At 30.3% G+C, this 22906-nt stretch overlaps 2 protein-coding genes across 3 annotated transcripts; one reads left to right on the forward strand and one right to left on the reverse strand.

Moving 5' to 3' along the window:
* The first annotated feature begins 178 nt into the window (after window positions 1-178).
* Window positions 179-1184, forward strand: LOC122516367 (ufm1-specific protease 1). Of its 2 annotated transcripts, XM_043634116.1 has the most exons (4): window positions 179-354; window positions 447-617; window positions 711-864; window positions 937-1184. In XM_043634116.1, the coding sequence occupies exons 1-4, from the start codon at window positions 217-219 to the stop codon at window positions 1053-1055; spliced, it is 582 nt and encodes a 193-aa protein (XP_043490051.1). In that variant the 5' UTR covers window positions 179-216; the 3' UTR covers window positions 1056-1184. The 2 variants fall into 2 exon arrangements, with proteins under 2 accessions (XP_043490051.1, XP_043490050.1); XM_043634115.1 differs by having other exon boundaries at window positions 711-1184.
* On the reverse strand, window positions 1064-21999 carry LOC122516127 (dynein axonemal heavy chain 10). The gene is made up of 58 exons (XM_043633697.1): window positions 21899-21999; window positions 21728-21806; window positions 21499-21643; window positions 21112-21228; window positions 20991-21046; window positions 20540-20914; window positions 20191-20456; window positions 19938-20094; window positions 19562-19699; window positions 19266-19456; window positions 18593-19188; window positions 18220-18519; window positions 18009-18134; window positions 17688-17881; window positions 17408-17557; window positions 17071-17343; window positions 16797-16984; window positions 16434-16713; window positions 16090-16334; window positions 15695-15941; window positions 15335-15607; window positions 14828-15258; window positions 14042-14205; window positions 13614-13961; window positions 13122-13513; window positions 12910-13047; window positions 12619-12809; window positions 12342-12517; window positions 12031-12284; window positions 11405-11932; window positions 10960-11118; window positions 10639-10899; window positions 10288-10554; window positions 9617-9902; window positions 9218-9495; window positions 8831-9095; window positions 8527-8741; window positions 8244-8432; window positions 7965-8156; window positions 7431-7885; window positions 7159-7354; window positions 6870-7089; window positions 6482-6794; window positions 6092-6386; window positions 5527-5987; window positions 5183-5463; window positions 4943-5097; window positions 4117-4869; window positions 3706-4044; window positions 3416-3617; window positions 3182-3324; window positions 2953-3114; window positions 2558-2868; window positions 2277-2481; window positions 1997-2164; window positions 1731-1910; window positions 1476-1622; window positions 1064-1367 (listed from the first exon to the last, which is right to left on the reverse strand). The coding sequence occupies exons 1-58, from the start codon at window positions 21997-21999 to the stop codon at window positions 1221-1223; spliced, it is 14364 nt and encodes a 4787-aa protein (XP_043489632.1). The 3' UTR covers window positions 1064-1220.
* Window positions 22000-22906: the final 907 nt, after the last annotated feature.

Genomic DNA, 22906 nt, shown 5'->3' on the forward strand with positions numbered 1-22906 from the left:
ATTGCTGTTTATTGTGATACTTGTGTTGAGGGGGAATAATAGAAGATAATCAGGGAAAACCACACGACGATTTTCAGAGAATGTATGTAATTTGTAACAAATTAGTATAATTATTTTGTTTTAATATTACTATTTTCATTCTATTTATCGTTCGTTATTGTATTGTATACTATTATAAATTAAAAGCATTCATTTGGACTTATTATATTAAACAAAATGATAGTCGATTATTCTACTAATTTGTTAAAAAATATCCACGAAAGTCTTCTTACCTTCGATAAAAGGGAGAAGAGTACAGTTATACGAGGTATTTATGAATACTGGCACTATGGTTGCGATGGTTTTAATGATAGGGTAGATAATTTTAGTGTATATCTATCTAAATGAAATGGATTATAATATGTAGAAAGAATAATATGTGTATAATCGAAGGATATTTTACTTAGGGATGGGGTTGTGGGTATAGAACATTGCAGACAATTTGCTCATGGATTATAATTAATAAGAATTTAGAACAAGAAGTTCCAAGCATACCAAAAATACAAGAAACGCTTGTTGCATTGGAGGATAAAGAGAAATCATTTATCGGGTCGAGGGAATGGATAGGATGCTTCGAAGTGAGTCTTTTATTATAACTATTATATTTTTATACTATTCACATTTTTTTTTTTTTTAATAAGAAAGCTATTTACTAGTTATTCAAATTATAGGTATGTCTTGTTCTGGATAGTTTATATAATATAAATAGTAAAATTGTTCACATTGCAAGTGGTCGAGAACTATCCAAATATTTGCATATTATTAGACAACATTTTCAAGAATTTGGAAGTCCAATTATGATGGGAGGAGATCAAGATTGTTCTAGTAAATGTATCATTGGTATACATATTGAATCGAAAGAAGCCTATTTATTAATCATTGATCCACACTTTATAGGTAAAGCTAAAAGCACTGAAGAATTAAAAAATAAACAATGGGTAAGATGGCAAAGTATTGAAGACTTTGTATACAGTTCTTTTTACAATCTTTGTTTACCACAGATCAAAATAACTTGATATACCGATTGAATTTATTTTATCTTTTTATTTAACCTAACTATAAGAATAATCTCTATAGGAATAATCATGATTGTAATGCTTCGTCAATCTATTTTTTAAATTATAGTATAAGTTTTTTAAAGTCTATTACATGTTATTTTTATTTATTATTATGAAATTAATTTAGTCTGTGTTGAGTAAAAGGCATACACCCTGTAAAATCCAGTGTGAAACATGTTCCTCCGTTGAAAGATCTGTTTCAAATATCAAACCTTTACCCATTGCATCGCGCCTATTTGATGTTGTGTACACTGGAGTTTTTACTGTATTCTACATAAATTTATAGCAAAGAAAAGAATGGCAAAAATATATTGAAATGGTTAAATATCAGAATGAGTTTTTGAAATCTACACTTTTTGTAATTTATCATAGGTATACCTGAAGTTTAAGTCTATGAGCTTGAATTGGTATTACCAAAAGAATTGGTAATTCTTCAGTAAGAATTTTTGGATAAGACCTTTTAAGACACTTTTCTTCTACATCCCATCGAGCTCCTTCCAAATATAGACCATGTATGTAGCAACCCTTTCGTTTAAAAATTAAATAATTACTTAATTACTTATTACGTAAGTTCATATAAATGTATTATTGTTAAAAGAATTCATTTATTCATGTTGTAATTTATTCACGTACTTGTTCAGGCCTTTCTTCTATAGCATCGACTTTAGTAAATTTAGTTACGGTCGTATAAATAAGCGAGTGATCTAACGGCCAGTTATTTCTACGACATGTTATTTGTACTAAAGCTGCTAGATAAGTTTCTGGCACGTGCAAACCAGATAACCACATAACTATTGGTTCATTGGCACCAGACTAAAAAATAATTTTTCATATTAATATGAATATATATTATGCCGTTAGTTGTACAAATATCGTATGAATGGATTATATCGGCAAACCCAATCTGTATATTGTGTTATTCTCTTTTGAAAGTGATCCATCCAATTAGCGAGATTTTTTCTTGTATCTGGCGCTAGTCTGAGCCATTCCTTAGGTAAAATACCATTATATAGGGCAATAGAAATATTATCAAGAATATAATCCATTTCTACCTCTCCTGCAATAGCCTAAAATAGTTTTATTATTTTGTTTAATTGATAAATAAAAGTTTATTAATTTTGCAAAATGATTTTATGCATTTACCACACGTTTCTTAAGTATAGAATAGTTCATTATTACCTTTCGTAGCTGAGAAAGAGTCTTTGAAATCGTATTTATTAATTTATTAATCCTTTCTAATTCTTGGAAGAGCACAATTGTCGATGGTGTGACGCCCACTCCAAAATTTTTTTTTACTTTATTTAAATCAAATTCTAGAGGTATCCTTTCAAGAATTTCCTTTGCTATGTTGTCTATAAATTCTTCTTTACTGATTCCTGTTGTGCTAATTGCTATGATAACAAATATTTAATGACACGATTTATTGCACTTGTCTTATTGTTGTCTTATTGTTTGTTTGCTTCTTACTTGTTTGTGGCTGCAGCTCTATCAGATTAGCCCATAACTCTTTAGTAGCTTGATTAAAGTAACCAATTTCAGCGTTAGAATGAAGACCAAAAATTGCTGGAGTATTGACTAATGGTAATTCTTCGATGAAATTTAAATACGCTTCGTGATCCCCTTCTGGTGGAATGACGTAATCAACGTAGCTGTCCTGATAAAAATGAAAAAGTTGAAAGGTGTTGAATAGGAAATCACCAAAAAATTCATTCATATAAGTTTCCGATACTCGACGGTCGTAACTATCGATTATTCTCCCGCCATACATTACCTGAAAATTTGAACAATTGTCAATATCTTTATGTAGTGTCATTAATTTATTTTTTAATTTCAATTTTCTTTAATTATCACTTACTTCTCCTATTAAATATTTTAAACTGTTCCATGGTATCCTTGCATCGTTAAGCTTTAAAGCTTTTGTCAAATAAGTATCTATTATAGACGTACATACATTAAAATCTGATTCGTTAAAATCATAACTTATATTCCATCCAATTTTATCGTATTTTCTTCTTTCCTGTTCAGTGAAATTGTTTATTTTTATCCAGTAAAAATTCATATATAGTATAAAGTATTGATCTTACCTGCACAACTGCATGATAAAAAGCTAATACATAAACGAGGTGTTTATATGCAGGATGATTACAATTCTCCAGAGTCTGTGGAGGCATTTTTAAGTAAGTATTTTGTAAATTAAGTTTTAAACCGTTTGGTGGTTCTGTAACAACTGAAAACAAAAATATATAAAATAATATTATTCCTCTTTATTTATTCCAATTGGTATAGAAATAGATTCATTTTAAATAGGAAGTTTGAACCTTTTACAGATTGTTGTAAAATTCCTATGGGAAAATCGGGAGTTGGATCAGTTGTAAGCCATAGTCGAAAATCAGGATGCGGTTTCTCTAGATTGTCTAAATAGCTTTCTAATTCTTTGATGAAATGTAATAATAAATGACCATTTTGTAACATTAACCATTGTCCTCTAAATATAGCTGTTTCTAATAATTCTATTGCATTCTGAAGTAATAGATAATAATTATAGTCAGATATTAAGATCGCGTTATATTGTAATATATTATATAATATTCAGTATGTAACAAGTTACCTTTTCTTGATTTTGACCAAGTGATAAGTAACTGAATTTTCCACCACCCAAACCATATCGTTCTGCTAATTTCATTAACTGAGAAGTAGGGTCCGAACCGGGACTTAAAATTAAAATTATTGGCGTCATAGCAGTGGATTGTTGAAAAATTAAATCCAGATTGACATGGGGCGGCGTTACATATTCTTCGCCCATAATCTCGGTTATATAATTAATAACAGCTCGATAAACTCGATCCACGCGGAAACATCGTATCAACATTAATTTTTCGAACGGCTTTAACACAGCAGAATAATTAGAAGGAAATTTTTGTGACTCTGGATCATCCATATCATACCACTAAAATATATAAAAAATAATGATAATGATTGTATATTGTAATAGTCTTTTTAAAGTCAGAACAATGATTACATTTTTCCAGTGGTCCATATTTTCTGTAATATTATCAGGTAGACTAGCAAAGGTTTCAGGAAAATCATTAGCTAATTTTAATAGGTCTTCCCATCCACTGGAAGCTAGCCACTTAATAGGATTAACTTTACTTGACATCTTAGTAGTAACGCATCCTTTTATAAAGAAATCCAATTGTTGCGGTTTGACATTATCAATACTTTGTTCTATGTCTATGCAGATTTTGAATGAATAAAGAATTTTATGCTTTTCAAATATTCCTGTGCATCCATAATCATAAATATTTTTTGTCAATATTGGAATAATATTACGAAGACGTTTGACCAAAGTTGGATCTGGTAAAGCTTTTCTTAAAGATAATATGAAAACTTCAATGTAGTTGTTCAAGGAATACTGATACATTTTATTAACCGTAGGCATTTCAGTTAAAACGAAAAACAAAATAGCGCCTCTTTTTGCTACTGGCCGATAACCGTCCCGTAATTTGTTTAAATCAACAGCTGTGACTTCACCAAGGAAGAGTTTCGTTGTTACTTCGCTAGCACTTGATTTGGTATTTTCTAAAGTTTCAATTAAGTCAATATTATCCAGCATATTGCCTTTGTTCATGGAAATTTCTCGTAAAAGACTATTTTCGAGTTGTCGGAGTAAATTTTTATTTTCACTTATTTCAGCTATAAGTCTTTCGCGTTGTTCTTCGATATCTGGTCGTTCGATTCTCACTACTACTGATAATAGTTGATCTTCTAGACCCTTTTTTTAATTCAAACTGATTACCAAAGTATCCTTTTCCCTTTTGCTTTCTTAATATAGTTTTTATACTTACTGCAGTAGTCACTGTATAGTTTATGACAATGGATTTTGAATAGACGGCAGGATTAAAGACAGGATTTGACATTTTGGTAGTTAAATATATGCGAAATCTTGGATCATAATCGACTTCTTTAGAACCTAACATAACAAAGGTTCTTCCTGCTATTGCTATAACATAATTTAATTGATCAGGCTAATTATGCACGTATTTTGCAACGAGTTTCTACTTAAATATATTATATCTTGATCTTACATTGAATGTTTTTTGATAGAACGTTATTTAGAACAGGATCAACTTCGTCAACATCTTGAAATAAAATTGGCAAACCATATTTTATTGCTAGTTCGACTTGTTTCAAAAAATCTGCATCGGCAAAAGACATAATTTTCAAGTTCTTATTTCGTTCCTTTTTTTTAATCCATTCTAATGCTTGCTGCTGAGGATCAATGCACAATGGAAATCTTGAAGCTTTTAGCGTTAGGATACCATTTTGTACAGAAAGCTCATCCGGTGGAAGTCCTTCCGAGGTCCATCTAGATAATAATCACTTTTAATATAAACTGTAATCAAATAACAAATTTTTTGGCCCAACTCACTTGCTAATTTCTATATCATCGCTAAGCTGTGTTTGTATATTAAACGGTTCTGAAAGTGGTATCCTTCTTTCTGTGATGCTTCTCGACCAGTCATTATAAATCATATCGTTCCTGAATTCGTATGAAAATGGTCCACAATAGGCGAGAAATCCAGAAGAAAGTAGACAATTTCCAATTATCTTTTCTTCCTCTTCGTGTAATCCTTTCAATTCTTTTTGCCAACGGGTATTTTCCGAGGAGAGACCACCGATTAATTTGTCGGCGGCAATTAGCCGTCGTTGCAAAAGATGTGTTTCTTTTTGAAGCTTTTGTCTTTCCGTCATAGCAGATTCGTATTTAATGTTCAGATCTTCTATAATCTTTTCTAATCGTTTTAATTCACGTTCTTCCTTCTCTAAAGCTTTTTGTGCTCTTTCAGATTCAATTTGTAGCACTTGAACTCTTTCTATCTTTGGCTTAACCTAATAAAAATGCTCTAATATTAAAAGAAAAGAATGTAACCTTGAGGTGATTGGGATAGATTTGCTTTTCATTTCAACGAAGGAAAGAATAGAAGGAAGAATACCTCTCTGTAGACCGTGCAATAATCTAACACGGCCAAGACAAATTTATAAAGGCCATATCCAGCTTTACTAATTAATTCCATTTGATCCATTTTCGTGGATTTCCTTAAGTGTGCTCTGACAGCTTGTTGCTGCCTCTGCGTGATTTGCTCACAGTTCATTTCTTGTAACAATCTTAAAAAACTTGGATCGCTCATCATACCCTTTGCTCCTTTCCAAGATATGTCCTTTATACCTCGTAACATGGCTACGCATTCAGAGACAATTTGTACGGGCTTTGGAGGCGTAGCAAATGATCTAAATAAACAGATAGAAGAAAAAGAAGATTAAAAATTTGAAAAAGATACGTAAAAGGACAAAATACATAGTTGTTGATATAGGACAAAAGAAACCTTATTTCAGTTATGTCCGATTTATCGAGTTCTCCCAGAGCCAATCTCGCAGCGTCTAAAGCAGGCTGAGCCGCAGCAAGAGCTACTTTGGCTTCAGACTCTTCTTTGCCAATGAGTTTTCTTTTCTCTTCAATTTCTTTTTGCTTGTTCACGCTCTGTTCTTTTTTTTCCATTGCAATATCTGTACTTTCACCAATGGAAGCTAATAATTGTTCACAATTCTTCGTTTGGTCGGCTACTTTAACTCTTTGTACAGCCAGAATATCATTCAATTCGGCTAAAGTGATAGACGCTTCTTCGATTTTTTGTAAACCTACGTAATCAAATAATGATAAATGATTATTTTGTTGGATGGTAATTTTCTACTAATTAAACAGTAAATTTAAACCTCCAGTCAGACGATCACATTGCATATTAATATAATTTCTTTTTTCGATTAATAAACGCAAAAACGTATTTATGAAATTAAGATAATCTTTTGGTGTAACGTAATTTTTTCGTCTTAATTTTACTAGAAAATCTACAGTATATCGTTCAATAACAGACTTATGAACATGCACCATGTGCAACACTATGTCTTCTCTATATTCTTGCGGTAAGTTTGGATTCTGAAAAAATGAATAAAATTGATGTCTTCTATTATTGCTAATGAATACGAATTTCATGTTATAACGTACGTCTCTTAAAGTAACATTAGCTACAGCGACCAGTGCCTGATCCGGCCATGGAAACATCCAATCTATTGTAGTACTATTCACTAAACCAGGATAATTACGACAGCGTATTCTCAATATATCATCAGCAAAATTCATAGATAAAGCAATGCGTAAATTATCAATACATGACTTTTCAAAAAATGCCCATACACTTTCCCTGAAAGAGATATTACGTTTTGTAATAAATATCGAAAGAGATAAGTTGAAAATAATATTATTCGATATTATCTAACCTCGTAATATCAAAACCAGCTGTCAGAGCATTATCTCTACACGAAGTAATAATTATATCCTTTTCTTCGTCGGTAAAAAGGGCAAGCACTAGACCCGTCATAAGTATATTGTTGATCAACTCCAAGAAACTCTCATTTATTATGTGAGAAGCACTGAATAAAAAGACAACTTTCTTATTCTCGACACCGATCATGTTGTACAATTTTTTCAAATCTTCGCGAAAAGTATTTTCATTGTATCCACGACTCAAGTTAATCTCAAAGACTGAACTATTAGCAGCGAAAGAAGCAAGTCTTATTATTGACTGCTTTCCACTACCGCTGGTGCCTACCACGAGAGCGTGGCCACGATGCATTCTGAGAATACGATGAACTCTTGTCAGATGTTCTAATGCATCATTGAAAAGAACCATTTGTAATTTTGCAATATTCCTTTCGTTATATTCTTCGTAAATCTGTACGAAGATAATTTACATTTTTTCGAGCACAGTAGTGATATGAATATTCATTAATGGAAGGTAGGAAAAACGCTACCTCTAAAAGTAGATTATATACAGCTTCGTAGTCCAACAGATCCTCGTAATACCTTGGCTCATCTTCATAACAAGCATTTCTAAAATCTCCAAAAAGCAAAGGATCCCTTAATGTGTACTCAATTAATGCAGGTTCTTCTTCCCAAGTATCTTTTATCTTGTTAGCTATATGTTCTTTTATTAAGTTCTGATCCTAAAGCATATGTTATCCAATCATTTTTTGGAAGCTCTTTAAATTATAATATAATAAAGGAGTATTAGAGGATAAAAATGTTATTACATCCTGGGTAATTAATCTGTCACATATCACTCTTGTAAATTCATTTCTCCAAAGTCGAACAAATCGCTTTACGGTTGGAAAATAATCTGGATGACTTTGAAGTACACCTGCCATTATTCTTGAAAGATCTCGCATATTGAAGATATAATGAAATTTTGATGGGGTAGGCAATAATTCTGTTAAAACTATCTAAAATAACAAATGTATTTAGTATCAGTTTTCTTAATAATTCATTATTCGATTATGAAATCCATAAACAATTGTTAATATATTTTTTGACAACCTGATAAAGCTCCAACGTAATATGAACAATATTATCTACGGTAGATTGCACTTCTTCTGAAAATATTTCTAAATGTCCCCTTAAAATACTCTTATAAATATATTGAAGCGTTTCGTTCATTGGAAAAGTGACATTATAAACTGAAAACATCGAAATAAATCGTGGATCGACTTCCTTTCTTCCACCACCAGGCTTCCCCATTGCAGCTAAATAGCCTGTGATTTAAAATTTAAAAATAATTATATATAATTTATTAAATAGAATTCTTTTCATTTAAAATTCTTGAAAATTTCTCAAATCTTACAAATATCTTTGATATATTTCCAATGGAGATCTTTTCCACGACCATAGAAACCATCTCTTTCAAGTAATAGCTTGAGAAATGCGATCGGTTGTTGAGTTCCATATGTGTCCACCATCGGCATATTCATATCATCTATGAAAATAATTAACTTTTTTCCTGGTGATGGCCCATATATTTCTCTGGATCGTTTTTCCACAGCTGATTCGATACTTTTCTGCACATCCATCGAAGTTGTTCTTGATGAGAAATTAATAGATAATTTTTTCTGTAATAATGAAACATATGTATAACAGCTAATGTAAGTAAGTTTTAATTAAATGCAATACGTTAAATACTTTGATTTGTTTGGCATGTTAAACGACATAAATCTTATATTAATATACTTGCATATTTGTCGGAATTGATGGTCCTTAAAAAATCTTGAATTATAGCTGTTTTGGAGGTACCAGTTTCGCCAACCAATAACGTAGGTCTTTGTAGATTATTCATCAGATTGATAAACCATATTGCTCGACAAGAGTCTTTGGTGGGTACTAATATTTCCGAATAATTTTTTAGCCGATCGTGAATGTATGATGGTACAAGCCATTTCCATGGTATCCATATTTTTTTGTGTATGTCCAAAAAATATTCGTATAATGTATTGAATAGAATTGGTATGTATCCTGCATACATATTACATATTATCTTTATTTTATTTCTAATTGCTATCTCTCATCGTTATTGCTATTGTTAATTGTAATTTTATTGATGCCGAACAGTTCATATTTCTCAATATCAACTTACGTATCGTTGCTGGTTTTTCAGTCGTATCTTCAACGAGCATAAGTCCAGTGGTTTTTTTCATATAATCGTCAAAAGCCTTTCTAGAATTCTCTACTAAAGAAGCTCCTAAGGAATAGTAACACGATTGGATATACATTGCTTCTAGTAGGTCCTCTCTATTTGCAGTATATTCATATTGAACCGGTTGTTCTGTTTGATCCGTTAAATAAGACTTGGTTTTTAAAACTTCTTCGTCAGCTTGTAGCAAAGAATACAATCCATCAAACACATACGAAAGTTGTATTACCTACAAAATATATAATTAGAAAGAGTACTTTCATAAAGTAGAATTATAGCAACGATAGAGGAGGACATGAAAATATGGTATAAATGCCAAAAATACAAATAACTTTCCCCTTTATTTACATATATTAATTGTGCCCATAATTATGAAAGTGGTCTAAGTCAAAATTAAAAAAAAATAAGTTTATTAGTTATTTCACACCACATTATTTTAAACTAAATTAATAAATTAAAATTATATAAAAAAATAAAATTTAATAAATTAAACTAAATTAATTAAATGTTTTAATTCAATAAGTTCAATGTTGTAAATTCTTTAATTATCTCGAAACAAGAAATATATGACTTAGACCACTTTCATAATTATGGGCACAATTAATATGCTTTCATTTAAGAGTTACCATGTTTAAATTCGTTTGAGGAATGATCATTTGAAGTGGTTTTACTCTTTGTAATCCCATCATTCCTTCTATAATAAGATTAACCGCTCCATGGACGTATTTCTCGCACATTTGAGCAAGGAATTTTTGATCATTCTCATTTTTAGATTTTATCCATTTATCGATATATGATTGATAACCCAAGTTCTTTGGATCCACATAAACCATACCAGCTCTTGACACAGTAGCGGGAGATGCATATAGTAAATCACCTACCTAAAGTGACAAAAAACAGTTCTAAAATATTATGTACAAAATGTTAAATGTTAGATGCTTATCTGTTCAATATCATTTGATTACCTCAAAGAGAAGACTACAATGGTTTTGAAGTTTTATTCTTTCTTGATTAGGCAAAGTTAAAAGTTTGTTGTCATCCATTACCGAATTCATATTTTCAATCCACAATGCATCGACATCTCCATCAAATAATATGTATTTTTTTTCTTCTTGTTCAGAATCGAGTGGTTTATTAACCTCGCGAAAAATATTACTAAGAAGACCATCTGTCCATTCCCGTGTTGTTGGATCTAGTATACCGTATAACTCAACCACAGTATATGCCTTTAACCAAATATATTATCTATTATTTCAAATATGCAGCCAATAAAGATACACACATACCTTTGGATTTAAGATGTGAAGACTGGTGGGAATATTCAAATAAGTTTGAGTCATACATAATATTTCGATAATAACAGTTTTTCCACCTCCAGTAGGACCAACGATCATTGTCGAATGTCTACTCATCATGACTTCGTAAAGTTGAGTGATTTTTTCAAGCTAATATAATTTGAAAAATTATTATAAATCGTGTAAAATTTAAAGGAAAAAATTATTATTTAATAAATATGAATGAATAAACATATCAGTAATAGTAGTATTTTGTTTCTGTGATCCTAGGTCACTGGAGCTAGGATATGTACGAAATAAGAACCGATAACGCTAATCATAAAAAAAATAATACATATGCAATAACAAAACCAAATTGTAACAATCGTAAAAACAACATGGCTAAGGTTAGCATGAACAATTAAAAAAAAAAAGTATCAGTAGTATATGCACATACTTGTTCGGTTAAAACAATATAGTTATGTTCTTCCAACATCTTGATCGCAGCACTATTAAAATCTGGATATTCTATTCTGGGACAGTCAAGATCAGGGAATAAGTCCGTAATAAGACCCAAAAATAAAGGTACATCGTCGTATATGAATTTAGGAAGATTCATATCCCTGAGAGTTCTCATTAGGACAAGATTTTCAGCTAAGTCGCTAGATGTTCTTTTTAATTGTCCAGCCATATTTAGTACAGATTTCATAGCTCTTAACCCAAAGTCATAATGCGTTTGCTTGCTAAGTTGTTCTTGCGCCAATTTATGCAGAACTGCCATCTTTTTTGCCAGAATTTTAGCCGTTAAAAAACCAGCACTGAAGAGTTTGATTTGACAAATCAATTCGTTATCTGGCACAACGCATACTACCGGTCTGAAGAGTGCCTTAACGGATTCCGGTAATTCGGTTCGACCAGCATATCCAGGATTCATAGTAATAAATATACCTACTTTTGTATCCAAGGGAATATTGTAATCTTCGAACTATCAAATAAAATATGATTCTTGATATTTATTATTTTAGATTAAATTCGATACTCTCTTATGACTGTTAAAAGAACAATATACGTTGAAGTACGTACCATGAAATATTTACTTTTCATTTGCAATGCTGAACGTATAGTTTGAAGTTGAGTCGAGATAACAGATAAAACAGAAACATCGATACGGTTAAATTCGTCGAAGCAGCCCCACGCTCCGCATTGAACTAGCCCACTCAATGTTTTTCCTATTGCAATATAATCCATTCCTTCTCCGCAATTTGTAACAACGCATAATAAACCTAGGGCTTTGGCTAAATCCTTTGTTGTTTCAGTTTTTCCAGTACCAGCAGGACCTTTCAAAAGGAAGAATAGTATAGAATTGAACAAACGATATATTGATATATGTTTACCAGCAGGTGCTCCACCCAAGTGCATCGACAATGCTTGAGTAAGAGTTAAATATATTCTATCTGTTAAGGGTGTCACTACCAATCGTCCGTTTAGACCCATGTATTCGTATCCATATTCAAAAGCACCTGTACATTGATTTATCCACATATTGTCAAGATCGCGTATCCAGTAGAATCTAAATTCAAACGATAACGCGCATATACATATATATTTACGTACATGCAAATACACAGCACAAATAACATAAAGATAATCTAATGCATCATTGATTTGAACCTTAATTGACTTTCCCATTCAAATTCCATCGGGTCTATAATACTATCTCTTACAAAACCTTCAATTATGTCGCGAATATGTACATCGATCGTTAATAAAGCATCTAATTTTTTTCTATCATTATTTGTAAGTGAATCACTTCCCATTAGCGATACTACTTCGTCAAGTTGATTGTTCAGTTGTTGTAAATACTAATAACGAAAGAATTGATTGATAATTAATAACATTGATTACATTAAATAAGTATATCTTAAGAAACGAAAGTAAAAATTCAGCTAATTTTAAAAGTACTTCTTTCATAGCTTGTTTCTTTCCCATCGATATTTTATTAAAAACATTTTCTACTTCAGCGGTCCACCAGATTTGATTAGCAGCAAGTATCATCATTCCTTGAAAATCTAATATCCATTCAGATCTTGGTCGTCTTATCTGATTAGAAATTGACATGAAAAAATATCTTATTAAAAAACACAAATGTATAAATATACGTTTTGCTTGCTTACTTTTCCATAATCGTAGACGGCTTTTTTTGTTAAATATCGATTAGATATTTTCATTTCATTCGAAACTAAAACCATCCAGTTTTCTATGTTTCCTTCGACAAGTACAGAATTTTTAAATTCCATGATCTCTTTTTCACATGATACAAGTGCTGTAACTATAGTTCTCTTTTCCTCATTTAAATTTAGACTTAACTTATCTAAGTTATCAAACATTTTGCCAATGTGTTCTTGAATCACTGATGGGTCACTGCTACCAAGAATGCTTAGTAATTCATCATCGCTGATAAAATTAAATCTCGGAAAAATAATTCGTTTGCTATTCAAATAATCGGTCAGGGATTTCTGACATCTATCAAGCCCAGAAATCATAGACATAAATTCATCCTTTCTTCCTGAATACACGTAAAAGATAATTACATTGATAAAAAACTTAGTAAATTAAATTTATCTATTGCGTATTGCTTAATAAAAAACATAGATTTGTATCCTTGCCTTGAATGGTACAGCAATCATGGACATTTAATTTCCTCGCAGTATCCATCATAATCTTTATGTATGCTTTGTCAATATCATCAAATTTTCTAGCCTCGTCTGGAATTTGCAATCGAATATCTCCTCCCACAAAAATACCTTCCAAATATAACCACTTTCGTTGTAGTTGTATCCATAGCTCTAATACTTCTGATATCGTATGCATAATCGTTTCCCAATTTTGAACTACATTAAGGAAGGGTCCAATAAATTGTGAGGCTGCCATACTGCTCACATTTAACATATTATCCTCTAAAATTTGATTAAGTTCGTCAATGGGACCAAGAACGAATCCTCGATCTTCAAGTCCTTTAACAATTATTTCATATTATTTGCATGTTGTAATTACTACATTTTCTTGTTCTCTTTATATATGACTTTATAATTACCTTTAAAATGCCGTATTACGGTGAATTCCGTGTTTTTCCAAATTTCTGCAATTTCTTTGACCCCCTTTTCTATTGCTAATTCCTTAATAGCATTTGTTACGATGCTTTGCGCTATTTCCTGGTACCTCCCCAAATCCATGGCAAACATATTTTCTAGCGTAAACCTTAAAACATAAGAGATATTAGAATATAACCGTGATTAACGTTTTGCCAACTAAACGATCTAACTCACCCTTCCATTAAACCAATTTTTTGTTCACCCATATTCTAATATATATAAACGTGCACTCGCGCGCGGCTATTATTCTTTTTAATATTTAATAAACTTAATGTTTGTTTGCAATTATCTTATATAATGTCTATTTGTTATAGAATAGAAATATTAGAAATCACTACCATTGTAAAAGTTTGTAAACAATTGGAAAGAAAAAAGAAAAAAGAAAATTTCTTTGAGCATCAACCTTTCGCACCTTTCTAATAATTCTAAAAAGTGACACATAATTATATTACCATTGAATTCAATGTTACAAAAACTATTACGTACTTATAAATAGATAATATTATTATCATTATTTTAAATACCTATATATTCCTATATATTATCCTATATATAATCATTATTTTAAATACCTATATAAATTAACATAATAATGATAAACTAACTACGGTAGTAACTATCTAAAAACTATACAGTTTTATGATTATAAAACTGTAGTTTATAATTAAAAACTTATATAATGAGTCGCATATCCTTGAGAACATGATTGATTTTAATTATTCGCGCACCTATCTGGATTCATATCAAAGTATTGTCCAGTTTTTTGCATTAAATCCATCCAATGTCTTTCACGCATTGCTTCGTTTTTCAACTCAACAAATAATGGCACAGAATTTTTGAAGTTTCTCATATTAATTTCCAAAGTCTGCCCAATGTCCAACTTTTTCACTGCCTTTGGAAATCTTTGGAACTGTTTGATGAAGTGTTCCATACCGTCAAGTAATTGTTGTGGGTTCAAATTCACCCACAATGTCTGAGCCCATTCACTCCTGGCATCTTTTTGTTCTTTATATAAACTAAATAATTTCTCCATGCCTTCGTAGTCTTCTTTAATCTTGAAAAATGTTGTATAATCTGCTGGATCAAGATCAAATAACATTTGAGAGTTGGTCAAATTACGACGTTTTTCATCATATTTTTCTATCAATTTTCCATATTCCTAAAAAAAAGAGAAGCTCTATACGTTTGTAACATACAATATATGATATCAAATCTTTATATTTGTTAAGACATACAGTCATCTTTTGTACACCTAAATCAAGATTCTCTCCAACACTGCCTGGACCATTATTTTGAAAATCTTCAATGAATTTCGCAAGCTCCTTATTGAATTCTATTATTTGATCTTGAATCATTTCAGCAAATTTCTCTCTAGTAGTAATAATGGTTGAAGCTCGATAAAGAGCTCCGAGGTATAAAGATTCCCAATCAGTTTGAAGTTCATAAGCCATCTTTTCATCCATTTCAGAAAATACTATTTCGTGTGCGTACAGGGTTTTGAAGGTTTCCTTGAAAAAAAAATCACGTTGATAAATGAATAGAAAGGATAATAATTGTTAATTGACCAATTGTCAAAATCTTACGAAATGACAAACCTGATATGACGTGTATTGTACTTCTGCTTGAATAGCCATTTTTTTAATATCAGAAATAGCTTGCATAATCATTGTAAAGCGTTCTAGTCCGGTAATTACTAATTCAATTTTGTCGCGATACTGCTCTATTTGTTCTTTAAACTCGTTCATTTCTTTAATGGTATTAGTAAGAAGAAAATTACCAAGCACTTGTTTCCATTCTCTTGCATGATGTTCTATACCTCTCATTAATGGTTTTAAATTGATCCTTGTGATTGACGATTAATATCAAATGGTTGACAAAAAATGTTATAAATGTAAAAGATAGCGAAAGTACCTCACCATTGACAGATATGAATAAGTGTTAACGACAAATTAAAAATGTATAATACTGGAATTATATTCAAGAAATTTACCGTATGCAAGATATATCGACATTATGTTCCATATCATCGAGCTCTTCTAAAATACCACCATAAAATGTAAATTTTTCATCATATTGTCGAAGCGTAGGCTTAGTAGATGCAAACTTTTCTCCAGCTACATTTTTATCAAAAGTCCAAAGATTAGAATATTTCTTCCATTTTTGTAAGTACTTCCAGCAATCAACGGATATTTTATAAGCAGTATCCTGAATTGCTATTATAAGATCGTTAATTACCTATGACATATATAATATCTTCTGTATCTCAATATATACATAAATATATACGTATATTGTGTGCTCTTTACAGAATTAGATGTATTGAAATAAAATTACTTGAATACTCATCACATCTTCAAAGAAAGAAATTGTAAACAAATCTTCTGAGGAATCTTTTGCTTGAGGTTTACACTCTATACAAGTACCATTCATCCACCTGGGAAATGTTTTTAATCTCTCTAATAGATCCTGTACATTGTGCAAAATAATATTATTAATTTCGTTAGGCGACGGCCTCAAGATGACCTCCGATGCTACTAATACGGCATCCACTTGAAATGTCACTTTGTTATCAGATAATATCTTATTCAAAAATTCCATATTGTTTGCCATACATCTAAAAAAATAGGAAATGAATAAATAATTACACGGTTTTAAACAGTGTGATAATAATAGTACGCTCATAAAAAATATAAATACGTTATAAACGCTGCAAATATATTCTTTTCATATTTTTCATAAAAAAGACGCATTGTTGGACTCCTTCCAGTAGAAGTTCCTTCTACTAAGCTTTCAATTTTCAACAGCATAGGGCTTGCAGACTGATAAGCCTTTAACATCGCACAAATTAACTCTGTTCTGTGAGTCTCTATTTTTACAAAAAATGTCTGCCCAAAAAAGAATGTTTATTTATTATTTTATTTTTATTAAAATGTTATATTAAAATATGCTTTATAAAATAATACTATTGAACCTTGCAAGATAATAAACTTTCATCGACATTGTTTGATTCTGATGCATTAGAATTTAAAGATACTAAATTATAATTCTGTATTTCAGATTCAATTCTTTCATCTAATTCTTTTTTTAATTGATTAATCTGTTCAACGATAGATTTTAAATTTTTCAATAATTTTTCACATAATTTAGTATAGTCAATTATACTCAAAGAATTCCAATTAAATCGTATAAACCCAGGTTGAATATGTTTTTCAATACTAAAAAGAGTGTTTTTCAATAACTGGATCTATAATCACAAATGATGTTTAATTAACTATTAATGAAGTATCTCAATTAGGCATATTACATACATCAGATTTGTCTAACTTATCAATGATCACGTTGTATTCATTAATTATTTTTTCTACCGCCTCGATGTCTGTCCTTAGTCGATTTTTTTGAATACCAACATTTCTTATAATATCAGGTAAGTTAAAACCTAATTGTTCCATAAGTTTTGCCTGTAAAAAAAATATTGATTTTGATCTATTTTCATTATTTCTTCATATTGATTTTTCTATTATTTAGTTAAATAAGTTTATTAATATTTACCTCGCGAATTATTTCAAAAATCTCCCAATTAAAATTTACTTCGAAACGTAATCGACACTCGATCAGAATAGAGTCTTGCATAAAGTCAATATGCTTTTGTTTTTGAGTAATAGCGATTTGTTTGTTTTGCAAGGAAGTAGCAGAAGTCATTTTTTGACTTTTCTGCGAATGAATCGATCTACTACCTCCTTTGATTGACATCGCTTTAGAACCACCAATCGAACTGAGAGTATCTGTAATAACAAATTATTATTGTAGCACAACAAAAAAAAACAAGAGTAAGAGGAAGAAACGTGCGTTTACAAATATTCAATTTAAATATAATTGCGTGTAAAGTGATTGATATTATTAAGATTTTACCAATGCTTGGTCTTAATATTAACTGGTCTATTTTGTGTAAAATTCCAACAGGCATTACCATCTGTTCCTTCCCTTTTAATCTTTTATATGTACGAAAAATGGCACCATTTTTTAATTTACGTACGTCTGAAAACAATAGGATTGCTGATATGATGATTAAGAAATTATTTTAGAAATTCTGACAATATTAAGAGAAGTAATTTCTTAAAACCTTCTTCATACTCCTCTTCTATTGGTATTACTTTGAGCAGATTACTCTTCATAATGCTTGTAACGGTTTCTTGAGCTTTGTCAATCCAAGAATTGAACTTAATTTCTTCAAAAGTCTTCAATTGTTTACCTATATCAAGATATTGACTGAAACCCATTAGTTTCAATTCGTTATGTTTTAATTCCTGTATGTCTTGAAAATATAAGACAGATCTTTTGAGACAATAAAACAATTGTCTTGCCCAAAAAATTGCGCCTGCTATTGGTGGATGGTACGTCAATAAAGGAGGATTTCGTTTACCTAAAAACGTATATATTAATGCGTTATATTCTTATTACTGCTTTATTTGAATAAAAAATTCAAGATGTCTCACCTCTGTTGTATATATTTTCCACAGAGCCTATTTCTTTATTGAATTGTTGCATAGTAATTTCAAATTTACTAGATAATATTTCCCGTATAGCAACTCTAGTTTTTCTATCCTTGAATTTGAAAAGCATCTCGAGTGCATCTTTTGCGTTGATGAGAACTTTGAAACATTCGTCAATAAAAAATTTGGCATCATTTTCTAAATAAGAAACTTCTGCATTGAAACGCAATATTGTTGCTTCCCAATTTTCTTTGTTAAACGGACTGAAGACATCGAATTCGGCCAACTTAAATGGCTCCAACAATAATCCAATTCGTTTTATAATCGTATCGATATGTGCTGGTTCGTAAATGATTGATTTCAGATCTGTTCCAAATATATTATAAAAATCTTGAAGAACATTGGCTACAACATTAATATCCTTGCAAACACCCGCTATGTATTCTGTTTCTCGAAAAAGACGTCTTTGATCAAATTCCCAACGTGCACCTTTTCCTGTATGCTCAATATCATCTCTCGTTTTTAAATACGATATTTTCCAATTTTTCATCATTTCGTGCGCATCTCTAGATTTTTTTAAAACAATTTCTAGTGGATAGCTAAAAATATTATTTCAATTATTTAATATATCATTTAATGATACCGCAAAAATGACAAAATGAAATAACTAACGTACTTGAATAACTTGTCAATTGATAAATTTGTTCTGATGTTTTGACAAAGTTGCCACGAAATTCTTTCAAATAAAGACACCATTTTGTCTTCGGAAGAATAATAAGATGATAATATCCAAATCATTCTCAATCCATTTAACAAGGAGGGAATAACGTTGTTAATTTGCTTGAATTTGTCTGTGTGACTTATCAACTATTAATATTAAATTGTATATTTTTAAAAAATAATTACCACATCACAATATATATAAGTTAATTAAGTTAGAAAGTTGTTGAAAAAGATCAAATTCTATTTTACCTTGAAATGTCTCATAATGGTGAGGAGAAATTTGGTATTATCTCGAGCTTCATTATAATATTTCCAAAGTTCATTTTTAAAATGGTTGAAAGCTGTAGGTATAGGCGATAAAATTATATTCAATAATTTGAGCATTCTCTGAATAATAGGAATTTTTAATTGTTCAACAAGAATTGACAGTCCCGTCTCACGCTCATGCCAATAATAGTATTCAGCGATTGGTCCTTTTTCTTCAAGTGACTTATTAATGTATGATTCTAATACCTCAAATTAATATGTTCCGTGTTCACATTGGTATTAAATAAATAAATAAATAAATAAAGATATTTATTCTCTATTTATTTTTGGACATTTGTTTAATTAATAAAATATATACTTGCTGTATATGCGTTCCCCAAGACATGATTATCTCTTCCAGTTTGTTAATGACATATTTATTATTTAATAAAACTTCATCCGGCACAGTAGAACTTTCTAATTCGGGAATTTTTGGTATTGTCAATAGAATATCACTTTCTGTATGCTGTAAAGTCCTAGAAATATTAAATGCAGAAATGTAAGTATCAAATATTAATTCAAAATGTTGACATAATTTAGTCTATAATATGAACCATTGTACATTTGCTGACAGCTTGTCTAAATATTCTAAGATATCTTTTTTACTTTGCTCTGCTTCAATTTCTTCTTCTATCTTCTCTTCGGCAGTTGGGACAGTTAATGTGCTACGTTCTATTAAAGATTTTTTAATCAATGTACCTTCTACTTCCGTATCGTCGTGAAAATCATTTATTTTATCTAGCACTTTTTCTGTTATAATTTGTGAAGTTTCTTGGGACTTTTTTGAAAGCGAAAGAGATACTCGCCGAAAATCGGACGGTCTTCTATAGGTGGAAGTCTATTTTTAAATAAATAAACTGATTCAAATGACATGGGTCACATCTTGTACATTATGATGTGTGATATATGTATCATATAAACCTTAGATTCAGCAATCTCAGCTAGGGTAGACGAAGCTTTTGCTATATCCGTGGCAGCTAGTACATCACCATACTCTTCAATTTTATAGTATTTTCCAAAATGAGGGCCTCGAAACTGTTTATTAACTAAAGGTTTGAATACATGGACAAGCAGTGCATTCAAAGATGCTAAAAAGTGTCCATTGATAGATCCAACGATCAAATTGCTTGGCATTTGATCGAGACATTCTTCGTACGTTTCAAAAGGTGGAACTGCTTCTTCGTTTATTCTCATAAAGTAAAAAAAGTTCACATTTTGAAGATCAAACGTTTGTCCATCAATTTCCCCGCATATAATATGAATAACTGGTTTTTTTCTCTCTTTGTCTACCATTCTCTAGAAGAAGAAATACTTCTTGTAGCTTCATTATTGCAATTTAAGGTACCGTTCAATTTTTCTAATGTTCGATTACCTTAGTCAAGATATATTTATCTTCCTCGCCAAGTGGTGGAACAAACTTTTGCATGTCTAAATAATATTTATATATTAGTTTTTATAACATGAGTTTAAAAATAATCTGTTAGTATTATTACCTGTGCCATCATCTCTGGACCGACCTTTTCTCATAAAATGCATTGTAATATCACCACCCGCTTTTACTAAACTTTCTTCTTCTTCGTCTTCTATTTCTTCTTCGCTGGATGAGGAATCTATACTCGATTCCAAACTCATAGAAGATAATCCAATTTGACTTCTTATCGAACTAGTTTTACTTTTACCTTTCTTTAGCCTCCTTTTTTTCTTTTTTTTCTTTTCATCGGTTCTTTCGACTTTTCCTAGCATTCCAAATAATCTTTACTAATGCGCTAGCTTTATTTAATTTTTTTCGTATTAACTTAATGTGCGTATGTTAAGATATAATTTATATGAAACACCATTTGTATATCTTAATTAATAAATAAAATAACTATAGTACTTACTTTCCCAAACTGCTATTTCTTCTTGAACCATTTCTTTTAAATATGTTTTGTAAAAGAAAATGATCTTATTTTCGAGATTTGTAATTGAATATAAATTATGATTTAAAAAATTCATCAATTTCTCCTCATAATATCCATTGTTTGCCTAATAAATAAGTGAAAAACAAATGTTATTTTATAAATATTCAAATTGATAAATTATATAAATTATATAAAAAATATATATTACGCGTATGAGTTTATCAAATAGATGTTCGTGACCAGGTAAGCCTAAGAATCGTAATACCCGTTCTCTAATCCAAATAATACTGCAAAATGATTATTCTTTGTTGAAATAATATTTGGTAAATATAATCATTCCTAGACTATCAATGTAAGGTGTTACAAAAAAGTGTATTACCGACTATCCAATTCTAGAAAATCCGGCTGCGCATCGTACATTTCTCCTTCATCCTCCTTTTTGAAATTATCTTGGAAAGATTCGGTAATTATCGTTGACATTTTTTTCTATATCCTATAAGAAAATTTTTAGGAAATATTTTCAATTCTTGAAGAAATTATTTTTCCTTGTAAGGTTATAATAATTATAGTTTAATCTATTATAAAGCACTGTAATAAACCGTAATAAACACTGCCTTCTTTGTTTTATTTTTCAAATGAAATTAATGGAAATAGCGATCCTTGACAAATTTCAGATGATATAAAATTAAAATAGCTGTGAATTAAGATAGCTTCGTTCTTCTAAGTATTGATATATTTGTAATCTCTATGCTCATATTTATGTAAATATATGACTGCGTTAAATCTTATAAGTTAGTTAATTCATGAAATAACTAGATTTTATGCAAAATTATAAAATGAATTTTATTATACACTTAATCTAGTTGTTTTAGGAAATATAATTTAATCCCTTAAATCAATAGAAAAACACTATCTCGAGATTACATGATCTTCGTTTAGAAAGCATTCAAATAAAGAAACATATTTTCTGTCTCCGGACTTACAACTTTGCAGTATGGGCTGATATTGAAACGAAATTAAAGAAAATTTATCTTATACTTGAGGTTAAATTTCTATTTCAAACCTTCACTACATGTCTCTCACGAATTCATATATTATCTAGTTGAAGTATTTAATTCTGCCTTCTTTCATACTTTAATTGGTCAGTTTATTGAGTCAGTTATTTCGTAGTTTAAATAATAATTTCAGGAATTAACGCTAAAATATATACATAAGTACCGTAGATGCACACACAAATAATCTTGAAGAGAATAGTAAGAAATTCACCAAATTCTTGTTGACTTATCGGTTACTATGTTTCTTGCGCGCGAGTTATCGATCAAACTTACATTTTCATAGAATAGGATCAATTTTATAAATAGAGAATGAAATTGTATACATAGAAATC

Source organism: Polistes fuscatus, unplaced genomic scaffold (genome assembly GCF_010416935.1).
Source record: "Polistes fuscatus isolate 324 unplaced genomic scaffold, CU_Pfus_HIC Scaffold2, whole genome shotgun sequence".
Classification (NCBI taxonomy): domain Eukaryota; kingdom Metazoa; phylum Arthropoda; class Insecta; order Hymenoptera; family Vespidae; genus Polistes; species Polistes fuscatus.